At 40.4% G+C, this 26,479-nt stretch overlaps 5 protein-coding genes across 11 annotated transcripts; 4 read left to right on the top strand and 1 right to left on the bottom strand.

Moving 5' to 3' along the window:
- Window positions 1-30: 30 nt before the first annotated feature.
- Window positions 31-6,972, top strand: LOC104813680 (DNA topoisomerase 2-binding protein 1-A). Of its 3 annotated transcripts, XR_771798.2 has the most exons (18): window positions 31-378; window positions 483-525; window positions 824-945; window positions 1,039-1,146; window positions 1,586-1,730; window positions 1,806-1,897; window positions 2,151-2,244; window positions 2,363-2,840; window positions 2,959-3,101; window positions 3,237-3,853; window positions 3,977-4,144; window positions 4,371-4,661; window positions 4,761-5,171; window positions 5,262-5,303; window positions 5,396-5,481; window positions 5,868-5,958; window positions 6,408-6,625; window positions 6,795-6,972. XR_771798.2 is itself a non-coding variant. In XM_010541376.2 (17 exons), exons 1-17 carry the CDS (start codon window positions 199-201, stop codon window positions 6,483-6,485), a joined length of 3,156 nt encoding a protein of 1,051 aa, XP_010539678.1. In that variant the 5' UTR covers window positions 31-198; the 3' UTR covers window positions 6,486-6,751. The 3 variants fall into 3 exon arrangements, 2 of the variants coding, with proteins under 2 accessions (XP_010539678.1, XP_010539677.1); XM_010541376.2 differs by lacking the exon at window positions 6,795-6,972 and having other exon boundaries at window positions 3,270-3,853; window positions 6,408-6,751; XM_010541375.1 differs by lacking the exon at window positions 6,795-6,972 and having other exon boundaries at window positions 6,408-6,751.
- A 140-nt stretch (window positions 6,973-7,112) lies between these two features.
- Window positions 7,113-15,124, top strand: LOC104813678 (epidermal growth factor receptor substrate 15-like 1). The gene is made up of 14 exons (XM_010541371.1): window positions 7,113-7,356; window positions 7,455-7,642; window positions 8,316-9,483; window positions 9,786-10,004; window positions 10,089-10,312; window positions 10,755-10,829; window positions 11,635-11,706; window positions 11,798-11,896; window positions 12,004-12,075; window positions 12,149-12,263; window positions 13,044-13,112; window positions 13,292-13,607; window positions 13,770-13,872; window positions 14,009-15,124. Exons 2-14 carry the CDS (start codon window positions 7,496-7,498, stop codon window positions 14,858-14,860), a joined length of 3,531 nt encoding a protein of 1,176 aa, XP_010539673.1. The 5' UTR covers window positions 7,113-7,356; window positions 7,455-7,495; the 3' UTR covers window positions 14,861-15,124.
- LOC104813679 lies at window positions 14,965-18,826 on the bottom strand. 3 transcript variants are annotated; one of them, XM_010541372.1, is made up of 7 exons: window positions 17,163-18,824; window positions 16,933-16,988; window positions 16,474-16,746; window positions 16,148-16,384; window positions 15,925-16,044; window positions 15,634-15,762; window positions 14,965-15,503 (listed from the first exon to the last, which is right to left on the bottom strand). In XM_010541372.1, exons 1-7 carry the CDS (start codon window positions 18,772-18,774, stop codon window positions 15,483-15,485), a joined length of 2,448 nt encoding a protein of 815 aa, XP_010539674.1. In that variant the 5' UTR covers window positions 18,775-18,824; the 3' UTR covers window positions 14,965-15,482. The 3 variants fall into 3 exon arrangements, with proteins under 3 accessions (XP_010539674.1, XP_010539675.1, XP_010539676.1); XM_010541373.2 differs by lacking the exon at window positions 14,965-15,503 and having other exon boundaries at window positions 15,655-15,762; window positions 15,951-16,044; window positions 17,163-18,825; XM_010541374.1 differs by lacking the exons at window positions 14,965-15,503; window positions 15,634-15,762; window positions 15,925-16,044 and having other exon boundaries at window positions 16,291-16,397; window positions 17,163-18,826.
- A 105-nt stretch (window positions 18,827-18,931) lies between these two features.
- On the top strand, window positions 18,932-20,423 carry LOC104813677 (protein KRTCAP2 homolog). 2 transcript variants are annotated; one of them, XM_010541367.1, is made up of 5 exons: window positions 18,932-19,039; window positions 19,246-19,413; window positions 19,626-19,677; window positions 20,148-20,214; window positions 20,317-20,423. In XM_010541367.1, exons 2-5 carry the CDS (start codon window positions 19,258-19,260, stop codon window positions 20,405-20,407), a joined length of 366 nt encoding a protein of 121 aa, XP_010539669.1. In that variant the 5' UTR covers window positions 18,932-19,039; window positions 19,246-19,257; the 3' UTR covers window positions 20,408-20,423. The 2 variants fall into 2 exon arrangements, with proteins under 2 accessions (XP_010539669.1, XP_010539670.1); XM_010541368.1 differs by having other exon boundaries at window positions 18,955-19,039; window positions 19,250-19,413.
- Window positions 20,424-21,484: 1,061 nt separating this feature from the next.
- On the top strand, window positions 21,485-25,430 carry LOC104813676 (auxilin-related protein 1). Of its 2 annotated transcripts, XM_010541365.1 has the most exons (9): window positions 21,485-22,429; window positions 22,678-22,886; window positions 22,983-23,173; window positions 23,267-23,381; window positions 23,471-23,568; window positions 24,026-24,091; window positions 24,296-24,385; window positions 24,482-24,658; window positions 24,934-25,430. In XM_010541365.1, the coding sequence occupies exons 1-9, from the start codon at window positions 21,777-21,779 to the stop codon at window positions 24,970-24,972; spliced, it is 1,638 nt and encodes a 545-aa protein (XP_010539667.1). In that variant the 5' UTR covers window positions 21,485-21,776; the 3' UTR covers window positions 24,973-25,430. The 2 variants fall into 2 exon arrangements, with proteins under 2 accessions (XP_010539667.1, XP_010539668.1); XM_010541366.2 differs by lacking the exon at window positions 24,934-25,430 and having other exon boundaries at window positions 24,457-24,650.
- The last annotated feature ends 1,049 nt before the right edge of the window (window positions 25,431-26,479 follow it).

The following is a 26,479-nucleotide window of genomic DNA, read 5'->3' as shown; positions in this document are numbered from 1 at the left end:
TGGCAATTAAATGAATTCCCGCGTCTAATTTTGCTCCCATTTGAAACACGATTCACGAACTGAACACCCACCCCGTCTGTCGCCCAAGCTTCGACTACCCAATGTTCTTCCGCCGCTTCTGGCGTTTGAATTGACGATTTCTTCTCGAATCTCACAGAAGCTTGGAGAGAGGGAGGGAGAGGAGTGTAGGTTTGGAAGATGAAGACCACGCAACTGTTCAAGGGTTCGAATGTGTTCATGTCGCGCAATCTTGTTCCGCCGGAGGTTTTCGATGCACTTCTTGACGCTCTCAAGCTTAATGGCGCCGATATTTTCCTCTGTTGCGACCCTTCCCGCAACGGCCCTGACGATTTTCACGTCATCGCGTCTCCTAATCATGTTCGCGTTCTCTCTCTCTCTCTTTTTTAGCTTCGATTCGCTTCACCTTTGGGAAATCCTGCTCCCTTTTTACACGAATTGCATGCAAATTTCGGCCTTTGCAGGAGAAATTCGAGGATCTTAGAGTCAAGGGATGTAATTTGATAGGTAAGGTTTGTCGATATTTCTCCGAATGGATTTTCTCCTTGCATACGGCATTTGGGTCTTTGTTATCATGTCACTCCTAAGTGTTACTTCAGTATTAAGAGAGTCAAGCTTGGTGATTGGAATCTATCGATGTGATCAAGCTCTTTTGTCCGTGTTTGGGGTTCTTTAGCCGAAGTTGAGATTGTGGTTAAACTCAATTAAGTTGTAACTAGACATGGAAACGATTGTGTCTCTTATCTGTTTACTCTCGTGTCTCTTGTTCTTGTTCTGAACAATCATTGTGTTTGTTGTGAAGCAGGTCCCCAATGTGTACTGTCCTGTGCAAAAGAGAACAGGCCGCTGCCAAAAGGGGGATTCACTTGTTGCCTAGCGATGGATGGTTTAAAAGTTCTTGCTTCCGGTTTTCAGATGGATGAGAAGGTGCTTCATTTCGTTTGCCTATTCTTAAGGACAACTGATATCATTTAAACAGACATTAACCATCTAACCCTGGTTGCTTGCAACTATTTCCAGGTCAAGATTGGCAAGTTGGTTACAGCCATGGGGGGAGTATTGCTTGGCAAAGCATCTTCAGATGTCAATTTCGTAGTTGTGAAGAATGTCTTGGCTGCCAAGTACAAGGTCTATTCCTCAAAAACTGTGATCCATATTCTTTAATTTTTTATTTCTTTCCCCGTTTTATTAACATTTTTTGTATTGGACTATCATTCTTTTTTTTTTCATGCATTTGCATTTTACGGCTTGTAAGATTGGCATATTCATGTAATTTTACTCTTATCAGGACTAAGATTTGATGATAGAGACAAAGCTGATAATGCTTTTATGCTCTGACTTCCCACTCTTGTTGGTGATGGGTTTTTCTCTCTTTATCATCTGATGGTGGTTGGATGATGTTATTAATAGTTAGCTCTATTTTAGTGGTTCGATTTCCATTGTAGAATAGTCCTTCCATAGTCAGATTTGATTGATGAGGTTTCTTCAAGAAGCTATTTGAAAACAGTGTATGCTTATTTCTTTGGGACGCCTTAATTGATTTTTGTGAGTTTCTTTCACCATGCAGTGGGCTCTGAATATTCAGAAGAAACCAGTTGTTACACTAAATTGGTTACATCAGTGTTGGAACGAGCACCGTGTTGTTCCCCAGGAACCATACAAAGTTCTTCCTTTTTCTGGGTTGACAATTTGTGTTACAAGAATTCCAGCAGGTTAGAGAATAGGCTTTTTTTTGTTCTTGTGCTGTTGAGGTTCATGGTTGGTTGCTAATCAGCTTTTACCATCAGATGAGCGTAAGGAGATTGAGAAGCTCATTTCACAAAACGGAGGGAAGTATTCTGCTGAATTGACCAAGAACTGTACACATTTGATTGCTGATATATCCTTTTAACATAATTTTATGGGTCGCGTGCTGATTTTCCTATTATATTTAGTCATATTGATAAATGGCATTTATCTTCAATCCCAGAAGTTGTCAATGTTTCAATTTTGGGTTCTCTGAAGTCAGAATCATATATAACTATGACTATTATCTGATTGTGATATAGGTAGAAATTCTCGTCAAGCCTCATGTGCCCTAAAATCTGGGGATATTTGGTCTTAGTTAATTTGTTTTCCTTGATGTTGCCTACATCGCTGAAGGTGACAAATATAGAGTTGCCCGGAAATGGGGCCACATTCATATTGTAACTCGGAAATGGTTTGATCAGTCCATTGCTAGAAAAGGTAATGTCTACTGCTTTTTGTATTCTCTGCATTCTTTTACTGCAATATTCAGCATAGTGTTTCCGGAGTAAGTTAGAATATTGCCCCTCATACTGATTTGTCATTCTGTTATATGTAGTGTGTCTCAGTGAGGAGTCATATCCAGTTAATAATGGTTTCGCATCCTCGACTAAACGAACAAGAGCCTTAGCGAGCCAGAATGGTCAAGAAAAGGTGTTGGGCAATGCAGTACCAGTGTCTTCGGCTGCTGCAGAATCTGATGTACCAGCTGGTTCTCAGTCTAGAGAATCAGATTTAGAAGCTTCTGTCTCACAGAATGTTTGTTCCTCATCTATGAATCCCACGGCCTTTGTTAAAGGAGATAGTGCTGACCCAACTACAGAGCCTCAAGAGAACAATGTCGATGGTTGTGTTGCCGAAGACTCAGAGTCTGAAGACAATGACCTGTACTTGTCAGAGTGTAGAATATTCTTTATTGGTTTTGGAGCTTCGGAAATGCGCCGACTTGTTAACATGGTACGCAGAGGTGGGGGGTCGCGGTATATTCAGCTTCATGATAAACTGACACACATTGTTGTTGGAACTCCTTCAGAGGGGTAAGTCACCTTTTAGAACTGGTTTTATTTTTCTCATGATGATTGATTCTGCTTGGGTGATCTATATAAGTATATTCAAACTAATCTTATGATCTCTGCATGTACTTCATGTTTCTAGTGAGAAAAGGCAAGCGAGAAGAGTAGCAGCTTCAGGCATCATTCAAGTGGTGACAACCGGTTGGCTTGAGGATTGTGACCGAGGGAGAAAAGAAATTCCTGTCCATAAAAAGTACACTGCTCACAACTTGATTCTTCCAAGAGGTTTGCAGTTACCTCATCTCGTACACTAATGTTTTTTGGTTGTGGGACTGTGTCTCCTGTCTGAGATGTGTCTGACTAGCACCATTTGACATCATATTCGGCTTCTCTAACCCACCTGTCTTTTGTGCAATATAGATTCTACATGCTCAATCAAGGGATCTCTTGCAGGGATACCCGATATGGATGAGAGTAAAACCTCTCTTCGTCGAACCATGCCATATGATACCTCTGCAAGGAGTATCAGTGATTCGACTGGTGCAGCAATGTTATTTGGGAAGAATGTAGAAGACAGGGTAGAATTTGGTAGGAAAGAAGAGATCCATGTGGAAGACAGGGTAGAACTTGGTAGGAAAGAACAGGGTCATGTTGAAGACAGGGTAGAATTTGGTAGGAAAGAAGAGATCGATGTGGAAGACAGGGTAGAACTTGGTAGGAGAGAACAGAGCCATGTTGAAGACAGGGTAGAATTTGGTAGGAAAGAAGAGATCCATGTGGAAGTCAGGGTAGAATCTAGTAGGAAAGAAGAGATCCATGTAGAAGGCAGGGTAGAATCTGGTAGGAAAGAAAAGATCCATGTAGAAGCTAATATGGGGTCACCCAAGCAAAAGGAGTCATTTCCTTCTCTTGAAAATAGAAAAAGTATGGAACAGAGAACACATCGCGACTCCAATGATCAGAACAAGCAAGGCACAACATTATTTGTATTTAGAGGGAAATCATTTTGTTTCTCACATTCTTTTCCTGAAGACAGGGTATGAACTCATCAGAAATCAGAACAGAAGAATGTTTTTCCCTGATGGATGTTGGGTCCTCATTCTTAGAGATGTGTCTCTTCGGTCTATTCATTGCTGTTTTTCCTTTTGATTTCTTTGCAGAGGGCTGAAATCGTGGAATGGGTCAATGTAGGAGGGGGAGAAGTGGTAAATGATCCTTTTAAACACACTGTTGATTTTACTGTTGAATGTCATGGAGTGATCCCTAGGACCGCTTGGACCACCCAAACTACTTATGTCTCGAGTCATTGGGTCAGATCTTGTTTAGAGGTAATATATACTTTCTCGGCGGCTACCTATTATCTATCAGGTGTTCCATTGAGTATGCAGTGCTTTATGGTCGGAGTGAATGGATAATTCTGCTATATCATCATCCATTTAAGCCTTTTCTTACTGTTTTCGCTCTCATCTTCTGCAGTTGATTTGTTGTCTATTATTCTCAAAGTTTTGCCCATGTATTTTTAAAATTTCTTATCCATGCTTCATTATGGTGTAGGTTGGCTGTTTACTTGATGTTGGTAGTCACATCCTCTATTCCCCTCTACCCTGCCAGACTCCTTTGTCTGGATTCCAAAGTTTTCGTATTTGTGTTTCTCAATATGAGGAGAAAGATAGATTGCTCCTGAGAAATCTATGCTTTGTTCTTGGGGCAAAATTTGTCGAAAAACTGACCAGGAAAGTCACTCACTTGCTATGCAAATTCGCTGATGGGCCAAAGTATGAGGCAGCTTGCAAGTGGGGGATAGTTTCAGTAACATCAGACTGGGTTTATGAATGTGTTAGACAGGTGGGTCTTCAGTGCCTCATGCCATTGACATAGGTTCTTTGGCGTAGGCATGTGAATTTTTTTAACAAACATTCCTTTTTTCTTTTTGCTCTTCTGCAGAATCAAGTTGTTGGTTCAGATAATTTCCATCCAAAGCAAATGACCACTCAAGACCGAGAAGCCGGGTGTTGCTTGGCAAGTCAATTTCCTACACAGTTTGTACCAATGACCTCGAGGGCTAATGGGTCGTTGTTTGTAAGTAAATCTGAAGAGAGGAAAGATGCTAATGGCTGCATTGAAGGTGAATTAAACAACAGACATGGAGATATTGGAAGGCAGTTGAATAAAAAGGCAAGGCTGTCGAAAGACGGTCAAGAAGGTCATGTGCTTCCTATGGGAGAACACCCGAGCAATAATGGTTATGCTTTGAATTCTGGAGAGGACAATGAGTCTGTTAATGATGTAGAAAGTGGTCGTGTAGTTCCAGATGTGGCTGCTGCTATCGAGGACCTGTTAGAGCAGACAAGTAAAGTGAGTATCACTTCCTTCCCTGGATATTTAGTCTGATAATCCAAATCATCTTTCTTTCCTTCCCATTTACCTCTGTCTTTTTCCGGTTAGATACAAGATCAGAATTCTCCTGTGAGGATTTCAGATAAAACTGTATCCTTATTTATAGGTTTGTTCATTTCTTTCTTTGCTTTTTCCTTTGAGAGATCGATTTTTGGAATAGTTTAAATCCTTGACGTTTTCAGCTTTTTCCATCTAATTCTTTGGCTGTTGAACAATCCAACACCGGGATTCATGCTGTCACCGGTCTTTCAAGGCACTGGTTAAACAGGTAAAACTCTATTCTTTGGTTTTTTCCCCCTCTGCTCATCAGGGTGGTAATGTGACTAATTTCTATCGTCTGAGGTGACTGCCTGTGTGCATTTGGAAGAGTAGTTCTGGTATTATACTTTAGTGCCATGTACCGTACGTAATCCAATTAAACGAAAAGAATTTTGTTTTGCTGAAAAAGAGTTGTGTTTAAATACACAAACCCTAAACCCTTCAAAAGTCTTGTTTCAACTGCCATTTTTACTTAATATTGCTGCACAATCCTTCAAATGGTAATACATCGCCTATTATTCCGTACAAATCGAATGGAAGCAAATCATAACTGAAGCTGCATTGTTTGTCATATTTGTTTCAGTATTACATGCTAATCTTGTTGTACGGTTTTAGGGTTCCAAAGCATGATGAAGTCCTCAGTCCTTCGGGAGGTGTGACTTCAGGCACTTACGGAAATTTTAGTGAGACGCAAACAGAATCTCAGGTCATTGTTCTTACTCTCTGGAAATTCCTTCTGTTGAATTGTTTCCATGGCAGAAGCATTCATGTCTGTTGTCAGCTAAATTTAAAGCAAACTGCGGTAAAGCCTTCATTTTACCCTTAATATCATCCGTAGTGTAGACACTAGACATGAATCAAGATATACTTGCTTTGCAAACTGAGTAGTCCTTGTTGATCTTGCTAGAAGATATATAGATTATGTATTCCATCAGATCTTTCATCAAAATTTCTGAAGAAACTTATTCATGAGCATTTGAGATTGTGATCTAGTATTGGAGGCAAGAAAGGGTTGAAGGGTTTTTTTTTTTACTCTCAGAGATGGTTCGTGTGTTTGAAAGGCGATTAACGCTTGTGTTTTGGAAGATTAGTGCATTGTGTTTTTGTCGTCCACCACTTCGATATTAACGCTTAACCATAAGAATAAAATGGCAGGTTGTTGGGTACGAGGAAGATCTTTCGGGGAGGCAGATGCTTATCGATAGAGTTAGAACCCGAAGTAGCTTAGCTTAGCTTAGGTTGAAGGCCATCGATGATTTGGCTTAATTCCATGTCCTTAATGCTCGAAGCCATGAAACCATCTTTTATATAGACAACAACAACAGCAGGTGCAGCCTTGCAGGGCAGAAGATTTGCTGAGGAGATCCATCAAAGTGATCAATCATCTGCTGCAACATATATATATATATATATACAGTCATCATTTTGTTGGATTGGAATTTGGAACTGTTCTTCTGTTTGTTATTGAATCCGAAATCATGAGAAAGCTTGTGAAATGATTCTGGGGTTTCTAGTGACTTAGGGTGTTCTGTTTTTTGGCAGATGATAGACAGTACAGTTCCTGTAATGTACGAGGCTGCCCTGTCCATTGCTGTGAGGTCCCTTCTCTTCAATTTTGTTGTGTTTCAGATATACTCTAATCCGTTTGTCTAAGACAGTTGTTGTAATCCACATTTAACTGTTTTGTTCTGATCCTAATATATATTTAATTTATTTATTATTGTGTATTTAGAAGAAAAAAAAATAGCATGCTTTTTATTTTTGATAAATGGAATGAATATTTCTAGAGAAATAATGTTTTTTTTTTAAAACATGGTGAGGTTATTCTTTTATGATTTATTTATGTAACTTTCCCAAAAATCTTCAACCCCTTCCCGGCTTCCCCCTCTCTTACCGGTTTCCATCTCAATTCCCGGTGCCCCGAATTGTCTATGCCGGGGAGTCATCTTCGTCTTATTCCTCGTCGCACCCTTCCATGGCTGCTGCTTAGCCGTCACTTTCACCGATATTATCTCTGTTTTTCTTCGTTTCCATCGAGATTCCTCCCTGTTTATGGTTTCTCGTACTGATCTCGTGTTTATCTGGGGAGGGGAGGTCCTTTCGGGTTAGGCTTTTTTTTTTTTGTGTCTCTTCTCGTGCGGCGGAGATTGGGCCCTGTTCTTCGGTGCTTATGAGGTGGGGGATTTCTTGACACTGTTTCAGCTGGTGGATTTGGGACGCCTTCCTTTTTTTGAACACGCGAAATGGCGGCGCCGAGGCCGGCCGGCGGCGAGGATCTGTTCGATGCGTATTTCAGGAGGGCGGATTTGGATGGTGATGGTCACATCAGTGGAGCTGAGGCTGTTGCTTTCTTTCAGGGGTCGAATTTGCCCAAACACGTCCTTGCTCAGGTCCTTTCCCTGAATCTCCCTCTATTTCGTTTCTTTGGTTGTCCATTTATTTGGATGTAATTCAATTTTTGCATTGGATCTTATGGGTTTAGGAATTTACATTGGATCATTGCTTAGGAATTTACATTGGATCATTTCTTAGGAATTTACATTGATCTCTGCTGGATTGCTTCAAGGGTCTTTTAACTTTTTCACTCTGGAGATGATTGGTTCCTTGATGCTATCCGAGTGGAGATCCTAGTTCAAGCTGAAAATGTTTGCCGTTGAGACTACAAATGGCTGTTTTGTACTAGCTAGTGCATATTGTTTTGTCGGGTTGAAGACTTTAGTATTTCTTGTGCTGCAATTTTCTCGCAATAAGATCTCTGATGGATTTGTTGGGTGATATAGTTGAACCGTACAAGATAATGCAGTGTTTTCCAGAACTATGTTTGATACACATGTTTTCTCTATTTGGTGAATGTGCATTGAGTTCACAATAGCATATGGGTGATATATTAGCAATTCTAAGTTCTAATTACCATATATTTAATGAGTGCATCTGGAATATTCTGCATACGTGTAAACCTTCAACGACTTTCTGGAGTTAACATCTGCTGAGGGGTTCTGATTTAAAGCTTTTTCTTGATCCCCGTTACATGATAGAATTATTCCTTGGATTGTTCCATTGTAGGTATGGGCATATGCAGATTCGAAGAAAGCTGGTTACCTTGGTCGAGCTGAGTTTTATAATGCTCTAAAATTGGTAACGGTGGCACAAAGTAAACGGGAGTTAACCCCTGAGATAATAAAGGCAGCGCTCTATAGTCCTGCTTCAGCCAATATTCCTGCTCCCAAAATAAATCTTGCTGCAACACCTTCCCCACAGCCTAGGGCAGGTATGCCTGTTGCACAGGCTACTGGCATTGCATCACTGCCATCTACAACTGCTGGGATGAGAGGGACACAAGTTGGTGGAAATATAAGCACTAATAACCAACAAGTAGCCTTAGGCCAGCAGTTTGGGGGACCACCACAAACCACTAGTCATGCTGCACCTTCCCAGCCACAGCAAAACTTTCGAAGCCAAGGTGTGCCAACAGTAGGGACTGATGTGCCTCGTCCTGTAAATCAGTCTGTGCCATCTGATTGGCTGAGTGGAAGGACTGGTAACCCTTCGGTGCAAGTGAATTTGCAAGTCCCTTTGAGTCAGAATGCATATGGTTTAACGCCACCTAATTCAACAACTGGCCTTCAACCAAGACCAAATACGACATCTGGGGCTAGGATAACCAAACCCCGGGAATTAGTTGTCTTGCACAATTCCCATGGTTCATCTGCACCTCCAGTTGCTCATGGTTCAGGTACTCCATCCAATCAATCAGTAGTCAAGGATCCCAAGGAGCTTGCTGGAAACACAGTTGCATCTGATTCGTTATTTGGAGATGTATTTTCAGTTTCTGCCTCACAGCCAAATCAGCAGTCTAATGTGGCCACATCTGTTGCCACTGGGACTGTTGTGGCTTCTCATGGTGGTGCACGACCTGTCGTTAGACAAAATTCAGTTCAACCACAGGGTTCACTGGGTCAGCAGGCTGTTGGTGTTCAGCATCAATATACTGGGAAACCAGGGCATCAATTTTCTCCCTCTGGTGCAGCTTCTGGTCCTTTGAGCTCTCCTGTTGGAACTGGAAATTCAGCTCCCAGCCATTTGTCTCAGCCCCACGCCTCTTGGCCTAAGATGATGCCAGCTGATGTCCAAAAATATGCGAAGGTGTTTGTGCAAGTTGACACTGATAGAGATGGTAAAATCACTGGGCACCAGGCACGGAATCTTTTCTTAAGTTGGAAGCTCCCACGAGGTAGGCTGCAACTATTTTGTTTTGGTTTATACGTTATCTTGATAGTTAAATTTGGTTCAAGTTGAGCTCGTTGTTATCATGCTGAACTTGAATAACGGAGTGACACTTGTAAATTTTGTTCGGACAATTTGTATCAGCTTTATGTCGTTTGAGGTGTGTGCAAGTATTGTGTTTCTGGTTAATGTGTGGTCTATGCTATGGTAATTATAGTGAGTTTTCTTAGGCACTACTGTTGAATGTTCAGAGAGAATTAATTAAGTTCTCTTTATGTGTTTGTCATATTGATGTTGTTGGTGTTTCAGAGATCTTGAAGCAGATATGGGATTTGTCTGATCAAGATAATGATAGCATGCTCTCCTTGAGGGAGTTTTGTATTGCGGTCTATCTTATGGAGCGTTATAGGGAGAGTCGCCCCCTTCCGCCTGTATTTCCCAGTACTATAATAGCTAGCGAGAGTATGTTTTCTGCTCCTGGTCAACCTGTGGCCTCACACGGCAATGCACCATGGGGAGCTGCTCGTGGTACCACACTACACACAACCTTTTCTATTGTACTTGCTTCAGTTGTCTGGTATTGGCAGATTCACATTTGAGCAACTTTTGTAGGTTTCCAACAGCAACAAGTTCCTGGGACGGCGAGGCCACCACCTGTTCCCAAAGGAAAACCACCGAGGCCCACTCTTGGTTCTCAAAGTGATGGAACTGCTGAGCCCACTCAGCCAAAGCGTAAAATTCCTGTGTTGGAAAAACATCTGGTCGATCAGCTTAGCAAAGAGGAGCAGGATTCACTTAACTCAAAGTTTGAAGAGGCAACCACTGTTGAGAAAAAGGCACTCTCCGGCTTTTCTCTGATTTTAATGTGTTAGTGTGTTGCATTTTTTGGTTACTATGAGTTTTTGTTATCGTTTTGAATGTTTCTGTTCTCTTGTGTCTACATGTGCTAATGTCATAAGGAACCAAGATGGATTCAGAGAGTCATACTTGAGTTTAAAAGCCTCCAAAATTTTCAACTTCTATTGAAAAAAAACTCGTAGCTAATTTCCTTGGCATGTAAAGGTTCCCAAGTATAGACTGAGACTCTACTTTGCCCATCTTTATTCTAGTCCAGTTTGTAGCTTCTCTATTGCATGATAGATCTTTGTTCAGTTTGTTGTGTTTGTGGTTCATAGTTGGTCATACCTTTCTGTGTGTTTTGTGTTGGTTCAACCTAGAGACCATTTTTATGTGACAAGCCTTTTCTTCCTTTCAAAATTATTTTATTTTGTTTTCCAGGTTGAAGAACTTGAAAAAGAACTAGCGGACTCAAAACAGAAAATTGAGTTCTTCCATGCTAAGATGCAGGAACTTGTGAGTATCTCTTGTGCTTTTTGCTTCTTTTTGAGTTTTTCAGTGTTCTTTGTTTGGAGTTACTACTTTAAAAACCTTTACCTGAGGTAAAACTTAGGTTGGTTATCATACATTCTCGTACTGATTGAACTGGCCCTTTTATACTGTTCTTAAAAGAAGTCTTTGAGATGATTAATGTTTGATTTGATTTACTTTGTAGGTTTACGTATTATCGATATTCTAAGATGTATCCTGGCTACCAAGATCTTACATAGCTTTTTCTTATGGATATCATTATAAATATAATATTTTATGTTGTACTTTCGATTTTATATCAACCTCTATATAAGTTGTACTGCCAATTTCGTATTAATCACTGTTAGAGAATTTTTGTTCCTGAGGAACGTTTCAGAAGCCCAGCTGTAGCCTGTATGGTTGTTGTAACCTTAGCTTTAGCAAAGCCCTGGCTCCTCACCTATGTTGCGTGTTTTTGTTACTTGTGCTATGTGATGTGGGGAGGTAATTATATATACCATGCCTTATACATTTGAACAATTGCTGTGAACAATGTTAGTATTTTTTCTGTTAACAGTTAAGCTTGTTTATGTTAGTAAAAATTCAAAGTAATCTGGGACCCCAGCGCATTCTGTGTTCCAAATAGTTTATCAATCCTTCTGATTGCAAATTCATGTGATTGTTATGCAACTTTCTTCATTTTAATGATTAAATGGTCTCTGTTACAGTGGAAATGTGGATGCTTTTCAGGTTTTCCCCTTAAATGTATGTTTATTTCTTTAATATTTTCTACTGGATCCTTGGGTGTTAGGTTTTGTACAAGAGCAGATGTGACAATCGGTTCAATGAGATTACAGAAAGGGTGTCTGCTGATAACCGAGAGGTACTTGTTCAATTTTTGTTCTGCAGAGGTTCTTCGGTAGTGGTGTCAAGATCCACTTAGTTTAGCTAATAGTAATCGCCATGTAATCCAGCTTGAAACTTTAGCAAAGAAATACGAAGAGAAGTACAAGCAATCTGGCAATGTTGGCTCAAAGTTAACTATTGAAGAGGCCACATTCCGTGATGTACAGGTAATGTAACAGTTCCATTCATGGAACATGGCTAATACTTTGAACTATCTGCATTTTGTATAGTGTATGCCTCCTTCCAAAAAGTGATGAGTGCCCCATAATCGCAGGAGATAAAAATGGAACTGTACCATGCAATTGTCAAATTCGAGGAAGGCAAACTTGAAGATGGTGTTATTAAAGTAAGCCATATGTACTATTTAGGTTGATTGCATTTGATTTTGTAGTTGCAGGTTGCTTATTGTTTTCTTGTAGGAGCGTACTGAGCACATTCAATCAGGTCTTGAGGAACTGGTAAAAACTTTGAATGAACGTTGCAAACAATATGGACTGCGTGGAAAACCCACTTCCCTGGTTGAACTTCCTTTCGGTATAGTTTCTCTCCAGTTTCCTCTCCTCTTTCTCACTATATTTTCTTGATCTGTAGCTGAAACTGTTTGAAAATTTTCTGTTCTAATCCATTATAATCATAATAAGGTTTAGGTCCTAACTCCACCACAAAAGCTAGCTTAAGAGTGGAGGTTTGACCCTTAATTATATATTGGCCCAAATCCCTCTCATTTTCCAATGTGGGACACTTATCAATACCGCCCCCTTTAGACAGCGACGTCCACGGTGTTGGGGCAAATCTGGTCGCTGGCGGCTTCTCGGGCGGTCGCGCCGACCGTTCCTCTCCTGATCGTTCCTCTCCCGACCGTTCCTCTCCCGACCGTCCCACAACCACCGAGTCGACCGCATGTCCGCAGGAGAACGGTCCGTCAAAGGCCCACCGGAAAGTAGAGAGTTAGGCTCTGATACCAATTAATAAGGTTTAGGTCCTAACTCCACCACAAAAGCTAGCTTAAGAGTGGAGGTTTGACCCTTAATTATATATTGGCCCAAATCCCTCTCATTTTCCAATGTGGGACACTTATCAATCACTGAAAACCTCTGTCTGCTACTTTATTTCTGATGAAAGTCTCGGGTTATACATTGACGCTGTATGACAATGAATATACCTCTCCTACTGCTTTTACTTGGGGCTTTTTATTCAGGGAATATAATATATTTGGTTTACCGTATATTATTGCTGATTGGCTAAGATGTTTGCATGTATATACATAGCATTTGTTCCTTTTGTTTATATGAAGTGATTTGATCGTTCTTACAGGTTGGCAACCTGGGATTCAAGAAGATGCTGCTGATTGGGATGAAGATTGGGATAAGCTGGAGGAGGAAGGTATACTGCCTGTTTATATCTAAGATTTTATTGCTCTACCAGAGAGTTATCTAAGAACACTATGGATCTAGCCCATTTTCTGGAAATTTAATTTTAGATAGGGAAAACACCAAAAAAAAAATCCTTATATTCACAAATCTAAATAAATTTATGAACCTAATTTTTTTTGTGGCTTGAAGGGTATGCCGTTGTCAAGGAGCTCACTCTTGATGTCCAAAATGTCGTAGCCCCACCAAAGGAAAAAACTCCAATCCATAAAAAAGAAACGACTGTGTCACCAAAGGAAGGTTCAGATGCATCACCATCAAATGATGATGACTCTAAAGCTGAGAAGATTCTGAAAGATGCTGCTGAAAAGGAATCGTCGACCGAGCTGTCGGATGCTAAGACACCCGAAAGCGGCGACCGAGACAAAAACGGATTCCACAACGAATCTGCTATTACAAAGGGTATCAAAGCTGATGATAGTTCACCTCACTCAAAATACACAAAGAGGTCGGTCCGTTCTCTATCTTTGACCCGACTTTGTTCTGGTTAACATTTTCTTAGGCAGTGGATGTCACTCATTTCGGTGTGAAAATCTGCTGAAAGGTGGCTGGAAAGTTCTTCTGTGATGATTTGTTCCGTTGTATTTACGTTTTTATTTGACTTTTCCAGTGATCATGATGATCGTGATTCTCCTGCTTCTTCTACTGGTAAAGCCATTGAAGGTTACTATGATGCAGATTCAGTTTCAAGCTTCAAAATCAACAATGGAAAGGTAATTCATTATCTCGTAGGTTCGGAATTTTGCTGCTTTGGATGATATTTATTTCGTTCACTACTATATGCTTATCGATGAAACATGAATAACCATAAAGGTTTCGTTTTGTTTGAACTTTTTCTTTTTTATGCAGGAAAAGGATATCGGTTTTGGTTTTGGATTCGATGATTTCAGCATAAAGCCGATAAAAACAGGTTCCGTCAACTCTGGTAACTTGTTCCCCGGAAAAATATCTGTATTTGCTGATTCTGTCCCAAGCACCCCTGCAGATTCCGGCCACACTTTTGCTGGAAAACCTTCTGTATTTGCTGATTCCATTCCGAGCACGCCTGCTAATGCTTCTACCTCGTTCATGGGCAAGAAATCGTTCTTTGATGACTCTGTTCCGAGCACTCCTGCCTCCTATGCAGGCAATGTCTTTCCCGAGAAGAAGTCCTCATTCTTTGATGAGTCTGTTCCCAGCACCCCAGCCTATAGCATGTCGGATTTCGGTGGGAAGCTATTCGCTTCGGAGACTCCTCGTTCAGACAACCTTTTCCCAGGAAGAAGTCCCTTCATGTTCGACTCTGTCCCGAGCACACCCGCCCACAACTCCTCAGCCGATTACTCGTTCGACAGTTTCTCTCGCTTCGACTCTTTCAACGATGCCACCTCATTATCCCGCACGGACTCAATGCGCAGCACGAGCGAGCCTGACCCTTTCGCGGTCTCCAGGTTCGATTCCTTCAACTATCAAAGATACGATTCCTTCAACTCGCAGAGCTTCGAGTCATCGAGCAATGCCCACGAGAGCGGCGGATTCTCTCGGTCCCCGCAAGCTAAGTTGGTGAGATTCGACTCTATCCAAAGCACGACAGACTCGGATTTCAGACACGGGTTCGGGTTCGATGACACCGACCTGTTCGGGTCGAGCGGACCGTTCAAATCGACAGCCACAGCGACTGGGGAGACGCCTAGGAGTTCTGATCATTGGAATGCCGTCTAGGGGGGAAAGGTCACACATTACACGTTCTCAAATCCCAATCACAGTTTTATACGGTTTTTAAGTATTTTGCTGTTTGCTAACTTCCATGTTTTAAGGCTTCTTCCTTCTTTTTTTATTTTTTTATTTGTTAGTATATAATTATATTGTTTCGTATTTTCGAGTGTTTTGAGTTCAGAGTGTTGCCTCCTTGTAATCGTTCACTTTCTTCTTTCCATTTCTCTTTGTCAGGAAAAAAACACTAAGCAGCGAATACTGTTATAATTATCATTATTATCAGAATCTTTGAAAATCCGATGTATAAATCATGAGACTATTAATCATAATTTATAAATTGATTACTGAGACATGAGGGCTTGGAATCTTGGCTCCTTAGCCATGAACTCTTGACTCTTTTTTTTTTCTGGTTTTTGAAATGCACAAGACACTGATATGGATTTATATCTATACGTACACGAAGAAGATTCATATATATATATATATATAATATATGTATAGATACACAAACTCACTCCATATATATATATATACACGTGTTGAGATCTTCTGATATGGCACCAATAATTAGAAACCCAAACTTGTAGACAAATGGTCTGGCAGGACAATCTGAGAAACTCAAGTTCCTTCAGCTTCCGTAATAGTAAACCTGGTCGTGTCATGGAACACTTCATCAAAGGGTACCCGAAAACACAAAAAAACAGAAACAGAATGTGTGGTTTTTTTTTTTTTGCTATTAAGTTACAATGGCAGAAACAGAAGATGGACATGTCACTTACTTTGATGTTCTTATCTGCAAACCCCACAAAGAGCTTGCCTTCCCAGTATAACAAAGACGTGACTACTGAAGAACCCGAGATGGACCCAACGTGCTTACAGTCTAGTGCTATCTCATCTCCCGTCAATTCCTACGAAACGAGAGTTTGGGAAGAGGAGCCGTTAGAAACAGAAGCTCAAAGCACCAAACCCACGAAAGATAACAGCTAAAGTTTTGATTTTTTTTGCCCGATAGATGTATGTATGATTCATCTTTAGCAGTGATATCACAGCTCTTGAGAATAGAGGATTACATGAACAGTGATAGTTTTGTCCCAACCTCCAGTGAATAGCCATTTACCGTCCAAGGCAATGCTGAGAATTGCACCACTTTGAATCTGGATGGACTTCACAAAGGAATCATCTTTCCATACCTAAGAAGGAGCCAGAAAAAAAAAACCATGATTCATCATCGGCTAAGCACAAGAACATGAAAACGAGAAAGCCAAACAAAATGCCGGGAGGGTGATTTTAAACCTTTACGGTCCCACTTTCATGAGCTGCCACGAAGATTTGCTTATCGGCAGCTAAAGACAATATTGATCTTATAGTGCCGGGTGTCTCTTCCCCCAACACTGCCAAAAGACTGTGGTCACTTAGGCTCCACAATTGAACGGTTCCATCCCAGCTTCCACTGTATAGTACACTGTTCTTTACAACCAGTGCTGAAACTACGGATTTATGGCTGCTCATAGTGCAAACCAGTTTACCATCCTGGGGAAGAAATCTTTGCCATTAACAAAAAGATGAACGGCCATCAGGGAAAGTTTCATAGGGTACAATACAAAGAACTGTAAAGTTACCTGCAATGACCACGCTTTGATAGTCTTATCCCCGCTTCCAGAATAGAGATATCCATCTTCAGCAAATGTCAAGGCATGAATGCCACTATAACGCCAATCTTTTGGCTCGCACCATTTTCTTAATGGTTCTTGCCTGAGAGGAAGACTAATGCTCCACACAAATATCCCTCCTCCGCTATCACCGCTGACACAAAGTGGTTCCTCTCCATTAATATACACCAAAGCCATGACTTTATCCTCATGGCCTTTAAATGTATGCACAAGAGAATAGTCCTGTAAACGGTATTGTACAACCATATAGGTGAAATTAGGGTCAAGGAACACTAGTGATAAGGAGAAAACTATGGCACATAAGCTGTGCAAAGAGTATGGAGCTTTCATGTTTCATCTATCAGAAAGTTGTCCCCATGGTTAGAAGAACAAGAGCATAAATCCATGGAAACCTGATGACAATTGTACCTGCAGAGACCATACATGGATGTTTCTATCAAAGGAGGAGCTAAAGAGAAAGCCACCTGCACAGAGAAAAAAAAAAGAGGAACCAGATACAATTTGAGCATATAAGAGAGAAATACATGTGCGTGATTTCTAAATCATATTCTTACACAGAAAATCATGGACAGTTTGATCATTTGCTCACAAAAATATGTCTAATTTGTAAAGAAGAAAGCAATAAGAAGGATGTGTACCTCCGATAGCTAAACCCGTGACACAGTCCAGGTGTCCATGCATGTCTTTAGATTTTATGTTTCCCTCTGAGAGTCTTCCAACAAAATCAGTATCAGCTTCACTCTCGTTTGCCCCTCTGCCATTTTCTGCTCCAGTCAAGTCATCTCGTTCCAGTTCGCTGGATCTTTTTTTTATCATCTGGCTCAATTCACCAATAACCAAACAACTGTCTTTTACTTTATCAGAAGTTGTACTATCGAATCCAATCATAGAAATAAACCGTGAATTTATAATCAGTTCCCTGATGCATCTCCATAGATCTGACACAACTGGTCGAGCATGAAGATCAAGACTGCAACATCGGCAAAGAGTTTTACACAGTGATTCAAACTTCCCTTCAAGTTTCGATTCCAGCAGGAAACGTATTTTCTCTGTCAAACCTGTGTGTAGTGCCAAAAAATCCTCAAGTTCCTCTCCATTTCCTTTTGTATCCACACAATCTACACTTTCAAACAGCTCATCAGTAAAGTGTTTCCCAAAGAGAAAATTGAGTAGAACAAAACACAATGGCCAGACATCAGAGCTATAAGAAACCAAATACTTTGAGCTGGCACTTGCTATTACGATTTTTTGTTTTTTCAACAATTCAAACAACACCTCGGGGCTCAAAAAAGTTCCCTTCTTTAGTAAACCACGGATTATCGCCCCCATTTCTATGAGACCGATCGGTTTACTGCACTGACTAGCTTCTTCGAGAACAAGTCTATTCACGTTTCTTCCAGCTTCCAATAACTCGATCAAGTCAACATACGCATTCCCAAAACCATCAAACTTCACACATGAAAAGCTCAAACAGCCTGTGATTACCCCTTCCTTTTGCAAACTGAAAATTGTTTCGCATATTTGCATACCAATCACGGCAAAGCACGGAATGTTATCTTCAAGCAGATTATCAAATTCATCCAAACAAAATCCAGATAACTTCTCACCTACTAAATACAACAACCCATCTTCCAAATTACCCCACAAGCCAAAAACTCTACATACCCCCCTCTGTTTCGCTGACAAAATCACGTCAAGCTCATATCTTGCCTCCTCTCTCATTCCAAACAAACATTCCATCATCTTTCTGACATAACTGTACTTGAAAACAGAACCAGTCTCCTCATGTTGGAAAGAAGCAACCCGTAAAAGACTCAACCTTTGCTCATCCCTCAAACACCCAAATAACAGCGACGAAGAAGCAGAATCTCCATCATCATTCTGGCCGTCTTCCACGGAAATGGCGTCATACGGAAGAACCCGATCCTTCCAAATGGTATAGAAGTCGTCGGACCAGGATCGAGGGACAAAGTCAACAAAATTTTCACAATTCCGGCTAGGTTTCAGATAATTCTGACGACTCGAAGGAAACAATCTGAGTAAATCGATGTTCTTGGGGAGAGCTGATGGGCCCTGAGATGGGAACTTCACGAGGACAGTGCATGCCGGACAGCTAATCGTGTGGGGAAACTTCTTCGGGAGGTTCGTGAGGCAATCCTCGCACGCCGTATGGCCACAGGCTAGCACGCGCGGTACAGTGCACGCGCCGTCGTAGGACTGAAGACACACCGGACACTCCGGCGGCTCCATCAGCAGCGATTCCAACGACCGCCTCGCTTTCTCCCCGCTTAAGGCAAGAGCCCGCGTCCTTGTAAGTTGTAACGCGGTGAAACGATGTCGTTTTCGATGGGAGGGTAGTTCTGTAATATCAGCGATGAATGATGGGTTTAATCGTCATTTGACTTAGGATTCCTAGTTCTATTTTCTTTTCGTCGATGTCCGTCGTCGGGATTCACCGGTCTTCGAAGTGAAGAAGTGAGGAGAAAGAGGGATCGGATCTGTTAGGGTTTCTAAGGTAACGCGTTCAGTTATCGATTTTTTCCCGTTTGAATTTCAGTTGACGATCTTTATCCGCTAATCCCCCTTTGCGGTTTCTAGCTTTTCGAACAGTAGATCAGTGCGAGCTGTTTTTGTTTTCGGAATCAAATTCTGTGTGTTGTCCCGTTTAATCGATGCCTGAAGCGATGTTTTTTCTTTCCTTTTTCGTGTTTGGTTGGGAAGAAAGTGAAATCAATGGCGGGAGCTGGAACTTCCATGCTCTGTTCTCTTCTTCTGTTCACTGTGATCCTCTCGCTTCAAGAAATGTACCGGGCTAAGTTAGCTTCTTCAGAGTTGTTCACCATCCTTGGAGGGTTCACCAGCTCCCTCCTCTTTCTGGTGTCTCTGACCGTAAGTTTTTCTTGTCTGCTTTTAGATTCTTCTCATATTCTTGAAAAGTCTCCATTTTGTGCAAACCTTAGGTGTGTGCAAGCACAAATCTTTGCTGAAATTTGAGATTTGAGATCCTTGATTCTATGGCTCTGACTCTGAAATTAGGTTCTGATCACTCAAAAGTATCGGTTGCTGATGTTTTGTACTGCTGTAATTTCTTTTGCTTGCAGTTCATTGGTAATTTCCAGGAATCATCTGGCATGAGAACTGGTTGGGGCGCGGGTAAGTTTCTCACTATGACATCCTGTATGGCGTTTGCACTTGCAAAATCATCTAAGACTTTCCTGTTTATGATTCCTTCGAATGGTCGCTTGGGTTTTTTCTCTGTCTCAGAGTGATTTGCTAATGCAGTTTGCTTATGGCCTTGCTGTATTTGTTTATCTCCTCTCAATCATTAGTTCTGAATTTTGAGGATTCTAGATCGGAGAAATGCAGATAAAGTCTCAATCTTTTGCATCTGGGATTTACAATTTTTTGATAAATTCGTTTCTTTGACATGCTAATATATCAATCCTTTCCTGCTGATTAGTTCTTGGAACCTGGAATTTTTCATCTGATATCTTACTCCATCACGCGAGACAAACTCTTTAAATTCATTGATTCCCCTTTTAGCTAGCTACTGAGGGCAAGAGGGTACATAAAGAAAGTTTTTGCAATCTACTGAAGGTCTTTCTCTTGTTTTTCGTTGGCAGTCATACTGGCAGAAGCCATTGCTCTTGTTGCTGCTGGCACTGTGCATCGAGTTTGTATCACGACCTGGTAAAACCCTAATTCTCTGCTCGGTATCCGTCCGTCTTCATCTCTTCATAACTTCGGCTAAAAGCCCGCGATTGCTTTGCGGCTCATCGATTTTGGCTGCAGTTTCTTGTTCTCGGCCGGACTGTTGTACGAGATGAGCAAGATTTCAGGATACATGCTTTCCAAAACCGAATCAAAATCTAAAAGGCACTGAACCGGAGATTTCAATATAAACTAAATTTCCACACTTTTATGTTAAATATTTTTATGATTCTGTATTCCTTGTTCTCCCTTGTTTATACAGATTTTTAGCAAGCCAGTATTTAACGCAAAGAAGACATCTAATGGGGTTCAATCTAGTGCGAAGAAGCCTGTTCCTCCAGCTAATTTGGTGGATGATTTTTCTTCAGTTTTTGGAGGTAAATAGCATGCTATCAATGACAGCCTATCATTAATGGTAATCGTTTGCTCACTGCTGACTTTTCGAAGACATGCTTCCTCCCTACAGCTGACCCTTTATTTGGAGAATTCGAGGACATTCCGGGGGAAAGTGAAGAAAGACGAGCTGAACCTCTCCAAATTATAAGACCAGTTTCCTTTTCAGCTTAATCTGCAGTCATGTTCTTAGAGAAAGTTTCTCTATGTTTTCTTACACACTGGTATATGTATATCTCATTGGCATTCAAACGTATCAACAGCAAATATATGCATACACATACGTTTATATATACACGCCACAGGGAGGGAGCATTGCAATATAAAGGAGCAATGCTTTGGATTTTCATGTTCCCGTTTTCCAGAAACGATGATGGCGAGGCGAGAGACAGGACGACGAAACGCAGCGTTTTGTTCAAAAGTGTTGATAAATGGGCCCAATGGCAATTTACAAAGCCCACGATATATTTGATAGTCCACCATGCACCAACCCAACCGATGCACCGACAAACTTTTTTTTTAACTATACAAATTCATATAATTATATTTCACTTACCATTATTTATTTGTTACTAACTAATAATCATTAATAATGGAAATAATTTCCGAGTTGAGAGATTTGAAAATCAAGCTACAAATAATAATACGATTGATGATCGTAATTTTCTTAATATGGGGAAAATAATTAATTTTAATGATTAGCAGAAGATGAAATTATTGACAACAATACGAAGATAAATAAAAAAAACAAAAAAAAGTGGAAATTTTAAAGCAAAGCCATCTGTCGTGGGCCCTACCACCATTACCATGCCGCTTTTAAGTCGTCGTGTCCACTCACCGTCGCAGCCTTGCGAATAATTCAGAAAAGAAAACGGAGCCGGAAAATTCTCGGTTTCCCGGCTCTGAATTCCCGGGAAACTTCTCGCTCCTGCGGTCTTTGTTTCTCCCTTCTTCTCCATTGTCCCTTCCCTCTCTTCTCCTTCTCTCGTAATTATCGATAATACCAGGAGAAGGACCTCCAGATCTCCCCTTTATCGTGGTATTACGCGTATGATCTTGGATTTTCCCCGGATCGATCTGACAGGGCTTTTTCCATAGGTTTATTCGTTAGGAATTGGTTTGTTTGTTTTGATCGATCAACAGCTGTGATGGACGAATTCGGTGTTCTTACGGAGCGTTATGGGCTAAAGCCTCAAGGGAAATCCGCTCCGATGGCGGCGGCGAAGCGATCGGCGAACCCTAACAATGGACAGAGCTGGCATTTTGGTTCGAACATAAACACAAAACCTACCTCGTATTCTTCGGATAGATCTAAGAACGCGGATTCTGGTAATGCGTCGTTGTTTGACGGCGACGACATCTTCTCTAAATCGAAACCCGTACATAGGGTAGACATGAATTCTGGTGGGTTTGACGATTTCGGTGCTTTCGGTGGTTTAAACAAGTCTTCCAATACGTCTGGTAATAGTAAACCCTCGTTTGGTGATGACTTGATGTTCCCAAATGTGGGGAATTCGGGAGCGAAAAACGCCACTTCGATTAATGGTTATGGTGATGATATATTTGATGGTACGATGAAGTCGAAGATCTCTCCTAGCGTTGATAAAGATGATATATTTGGATCATTCTCTTCGCCGGCGAAGCAAAATGGTTCTGTAGATGATCTATTGGGTGATTTTAGCCAATTTGGTACTAAATCGAAGAGCTGGAACCAGAACAGTTCGGGTAACTTGGCGAAGGATGCAGCTGATTTTGATGAATTGATTCCCGGGTTTGGTGAAAGTGCTCCACCAAGTAGCGGGTACGCTATGGTTTTACGATACATTGTGTGATCCGATACTTTTTTCTTGAGAGTTGATGATTGGCGCAAATCTTTATTGATTTTGATTAGATTCTCTATTACATTTTTGGAAATGATATATGAGATTGCGAGGTCTGTCATGTGTTGCAATATTTAGTGGTGTCTGAGATAATCTTTCGAAAGGCATAGGCTTAATTAATACTGTTTTGATAATTTCCCTTGGCGATTTCGACTGTCTTTTGCATCAGGACTGCCAAATCAACTACTGCTGTCGACGACCCTTTTGTAGTTCTAGAATCAACTTCAGCTTCGGGGCATTCTTCTTCGGGTGTATTTGTGGATCCACTGGAAGACTTTGCATTTTCAGTGAGTTCTAATGGGACAAAGCCTTCAAATTCTTCACAAACTTCAACAAAACTCCGGCCTCCACCTAAACCAGCACAAAAAGTAAATGAAGGTTGTTCTCTTTCTGTTAATGTGATTGTGAGATCATTCTGGAGTAGGACTTTACTTTCTTGTTGGATGCTGAATTAAAAAATACTTTTTGGCACAGTTAAGAGCTCAGGAATGTCTTCGATAGATGCACTTGAAGAGTTTGCAATGGGTAGGGAGCGACCTAATAAATATAACGAAGCTGAAGATGTTAGAACAAAGAAACAACAAACTAGTGTAGATGACCTCGACTTCTTTTCCAGCTCTGTGTCCCGCTCTAGCAGTGCACCAAAATCTCGGGCTACTACTGATGTAAGAACTACTTTCAAAATAAACTAAATTTCCACACTTTTATGTTAAATATTTTTATGATTCTGTATTCCTTGTTCTCCCTTGTTTATACAGATTTTTAGCAAGCCAGTATTTAACGCAAAGAAGACATCTAATGGGGTTCAATCTAGTGCGAAGAAGCCTGTTCCTCCAGCTAATTTGGTGGATGATTTTTCTTCAGTTTTTGGAGGTAAATAGCATGCTATCAATGACAGCCTATCATTAATGGTAATCGTTTGCTCACTGCTGACTTTTCGAAGACATGCTTCCTCCCTACAGCTGACCCTTTATTTGGAGAATTCGAGGACATTCCGGGGGAAAGTGAAGAAAGACGAAATGCTAGATGGGATCGTGAACGTAGAACGAAGAACCGTGTTGTAAGCTTCATGGTGGTTTTAGTTTTCTTTGAATTCTCCTGGAACAACCTTATTCAGCAACATATTTATGATATCCCTTCTGAGATCTAACATCTGTGAATTAAATTCAGACTAGAATTTTCTAGGGTAAACCCATCTATGAATTTGGCTTTTTCTTGAACCTCAACACCTCTATGTTCCGAATTTTACCTAAGTTCCCTGGAAAATGAGTTGAATCACTGGAATATACCCAAACCACTTTCTCTTCTTTCTGTGATTTTCTAGTTTTTTTCTTTCAGCTACAGTTTGTCCCAGTGGTTTTGTGCGTCATTATTTAACTGTATCTCTCAACAAATCTGCATATTTAACCAACTTTTAGTTGATATATGTTGCTGTTGCTCATGAAATTTTAGTTTTTACTATGTGTAAATTTTAGCACCAGATGATTTTACACTATTCAGTATGTTTTTATGTATAGGCACAGGCTGTGGCTGATATGAATCACCGAGATCGTCAAACTCAGCTTGAACAAGAAGAAAGGAGTGTAAGTAGCGTGTGGCAAATGATTTGTTTGATTTTCATATGTTTATATCTCCTTTCTCAAATGGGGGAATTTTGGGTTTTCGGCTTGTTTCCAGACTCCAGTGCCTCTGTTCATGTGCTCAAATGCCCGCTTTTGTTCCCTTTCATCTGTCCACATAATTAAGGTTACAATGAGAATGCTCTAATGCATAAATTTGCTTTCCAGAGGATTGCTGAGACAATCAATGCTGAGATAAAGCGCTGGGCTGCTGGGAAAGAAGGCAACATGCGTGCATTGTTATCTTCATTGCAGATTGTACGTTCTCTTTTCTTTAAAAGAAAATCTCATCATACACACACACACACATATATATATATCACCTGCAGTTCCCATTCTGGATCCATGATGCAGGTACTCTGGCCAGAATGTGGTTGGCAGCCAGTTTCTCTGACGGATTTGATCACTTCCACAGCAGTCAAGAAAGTATATAGAAAAGCGACACTGTATGTTCACCCTGATAAAGTTCAACAGAAAGGAGCTACCCTTGAACAAAAGTATATTGCCGAAAAGGTCTTCGACATTCTTAAGGTATATTCTCGGTGCCTGATGTCCATGCACAGTTTTCTAAGCCGGTAGACGTATTTGGGACATGGCATATGGGTTTAGTTATCATACAATTCACCAGCACCGAGGTTTCAGACTACCCGACACAGGAATAGATGTTATGAACAGTTTTCAGCAGCTGCCATTGACCAGTTTGTGCTTTTGTTCTTCGAGTGGTTTGATTACTGCGTTTATCCCGCATACATGCCTTTGCAGTGAACCGCAGCACTGAATTTAATAATAATAATTGCATTGAGCAGGAAGCTTGGAACAAGTTCAACAAAGAGGAGCTCTCTTAAGAGCATCATCACCTTTGATCTATGTATTTGCCTGAACAATCACACAAGCTCGCTCTGAAATCTTTCATTTTCGTGGTAGAGGAAATTGCATCCACACATAATACTAAAGGGGCAGAGAATGGAATCTATATATATATATATATATGGCAAACCCTTGGTAAGATATGCTTCTTTCTTCTCTGCATTCTTGAATCCAGGGCTTTAATCCAATGGCTTTTTGCCCACCTGATGATTAGAGACCATTGAAGAGGTTTGTACTGTGTTCTTGTTTGTTACGGGATTGTACAAATGCTTTCTCTGCAAGCGCATATGTATGCCCTCCTCCAGTTCCATTGTCTCGATTCTTTCATATCCCCTCCACAGATATGGGGAATGTTGTAATAACCGTTCTTTCCAACACAAATCATGTTCTCTTTGTTTCACTTTCCCTTTTATTTATTGATGTTATTCGACGTCAATGTGTTGGCCATGGGAATCCGAAATTTCGAGTATTCTTCTGATACATGAACCGGACAGATGAGCGTCCGACCCTAGGGCTGGGCATTTGTATTCGTTACCCGCGGATTTACGAGTATCCGATCTCGTGGATACCCAAAAAAGGGATATTCGTTTCTGAATGAAGACGAAAACGGGTACATAAAAATGACAATGAAGATGGGTACGAGTTTTATTTTTACACTTTTACAAAGATGGGTATCCACATGTATCTGTAAATATATAAAAATATCAAATATTTTTATATTTTTTATTTATTTATGTAAATATTAGGTTTTAATTTTTAAAAATTAACATATATATTTTTAAAACTTTTAAAAATCTATATGTTTACAGATGTCTCATCAGATGCGTTTGTGCCCTTTTGATTTCATTGCAACATTTGTCCATTTCCGGATAATGAAGAACTTGAGGATGGTGTAGAGATTGTCATGATTTTTTGGTGATTTCTTTGTTCGGTTCTGTGCTGGGTCTTAGGGCTGGACATTTATACCCGTTACCCGCGGGTTTGCGGATACCCGATCTCGTGGATATTCGAAAAACGGGTACTCGCCTCTGGTCGAATGAAGACGAAGACGAGTACATAAAAATGACATAAAGACGGATACAAGTTTCATTTTTACGAAGATGGGTATCCACAGATACCCGTAAATATATAAAAATATCAGATATTTCTATATTTTTTTAATTATTTATTTAAATATTAGGTTTTAACTTTTAAAAATTAACATATATATTTAAAAAACTTTTAAAAATCTACATATATTCAAAGATATATATATTTTTTATATTTTAAATATATTTTTGAATTAAATAATATAATTTTACTAAATATTTGATTTATATTTATTTAAAAAATATATTTTTTACAGGTACAGGTATCCGTGAGTATCCGTCTCTTAATCACGGATATCCGGTCGACGGGTACCCGATGTTAATGAGATAGAGAATGAGACATTATTTTCATGAAATCCGTAAAGTCGAAGACGAAGATGGGTATCTCTAAAATAGC

Source organism: Tarenaya hassleriana, unplaced genomic scaffold (genome assembly GCF_000463585.1).
Source record: "Tarenaya hassleriana unplaced genomic scaffold, ASM46358v1 Cleome20, whole genome shotgun sequence".
Lineage (NCBI taxonomy): Eukaryota > Viridiplantae > Streptophyta > Magnoliopsida > Brassicales > Cleomaceae > Tarenaya > Tarenaya hassleriana.
This window is presented reverse-complemented; position numbering and strand designations above follow the sequence as displayed.

Coding starts and splice junctions, on each gene's coding strand:
- LOC104813679 (XM_010541372.1), bottom strand. CDS start 18,774: ATGGAGCCGCCGGAGTGTCCGGTGTGTCTTCAGTCCTACGACGGCGCG. Junction 16,989..17,162: donor CACGGGTTTAGCTATCGGAG/GTACACATCCTT, acceptor TTCTCTGTGCAG/GTGGCTTTCTCTTTAGCTCC. Junction 16,747..16,932: donor TCCATGTATGGTCTCTGCAG/GTACAATTGTCA, acceptor TACCGTTTACAG/GACTATTCTCTTGTGCATAC.
- LOC104813678 (XM_010541371.1), top strand. CDS start 7,496: ATGGCGGCGCCGAGGCCGGCCGGCGGCGAGGATCTGTTCGATGCGTAT. Junction 7,643..8,315: donor CCAAACACGTCCTTGCTCAG/GTCCTTTCCCTG, acceptor GTTCCATTGTAG/GTATGGGCATATGCAGATTC. Junction 13,608..13,769: donor CACTCAAAATACACAAAGAG/GTCGGTCCGTTC, acceptor TGACTTTTCCAG/TGATCATGATGATCGTGATT.
- LOC104813677 (XM_010541367.1), top strand. CDS start 19,258: ATGGCGGGAGCTGGAACTTCCATGCTCTGTTCTCTTCTTCTGTTCACT. Junction 19,414..19,625: donor TCTTTCTGGTGTCTCTGACC/GTAAGTTTTTCT, acceptor TTTTGCTTGCAG/TTCATTGGTAATTTCCAGGA. Junction 19,678..20,147: donor GAGAACTGGTTGGGGCGCGG/GTAAGTTTCTCA, acceptor TTTCGTTGGCAG/TCATACTGGCAGAAGCCATT.
- LOC104813680 (XM_010541375.1), top strand. CDS start 199: ATGAAGACCACGCAACTGTTCAAGGGTTCGAATGTGTTCATGTCGCGC. Junction 3,854..3,976: donor ATTCTTTTCCTGAAGACAGG/GTATGAACTCAT, acceptor ATTTCTTTGCAG/AGGGCTGAAATCGTGGAATG. Junction 5,172..5,261: donor TGTTAGAGCAGACAAGTAAA/GTGAGTATCACT, acceptor TTTTCCGGTTAG/ATACAAGATCAGAATTCTCC.
- LOC104813676 (XM_010541365.1), top strand. CDS start 21,777: ATGGACGAATTCGGTGTTCTTACGGAGCGTTATGGGCTAAAGCCTCAA. Junction 22,887..22,982: donor AGCACAAAAAGTAAATGAAG/GTTGTTCTCTTT, acceptor TTTTTGGCACAG/TTAAGAGCTCAGGAATGTCT. Junction 24,386..24,481: donor TGTTATCTTCATTGCAGATT/GTACGTTCTCTT, acceptor TCCATGATGCAG/GTACTCTGGCCAGAATGTGG.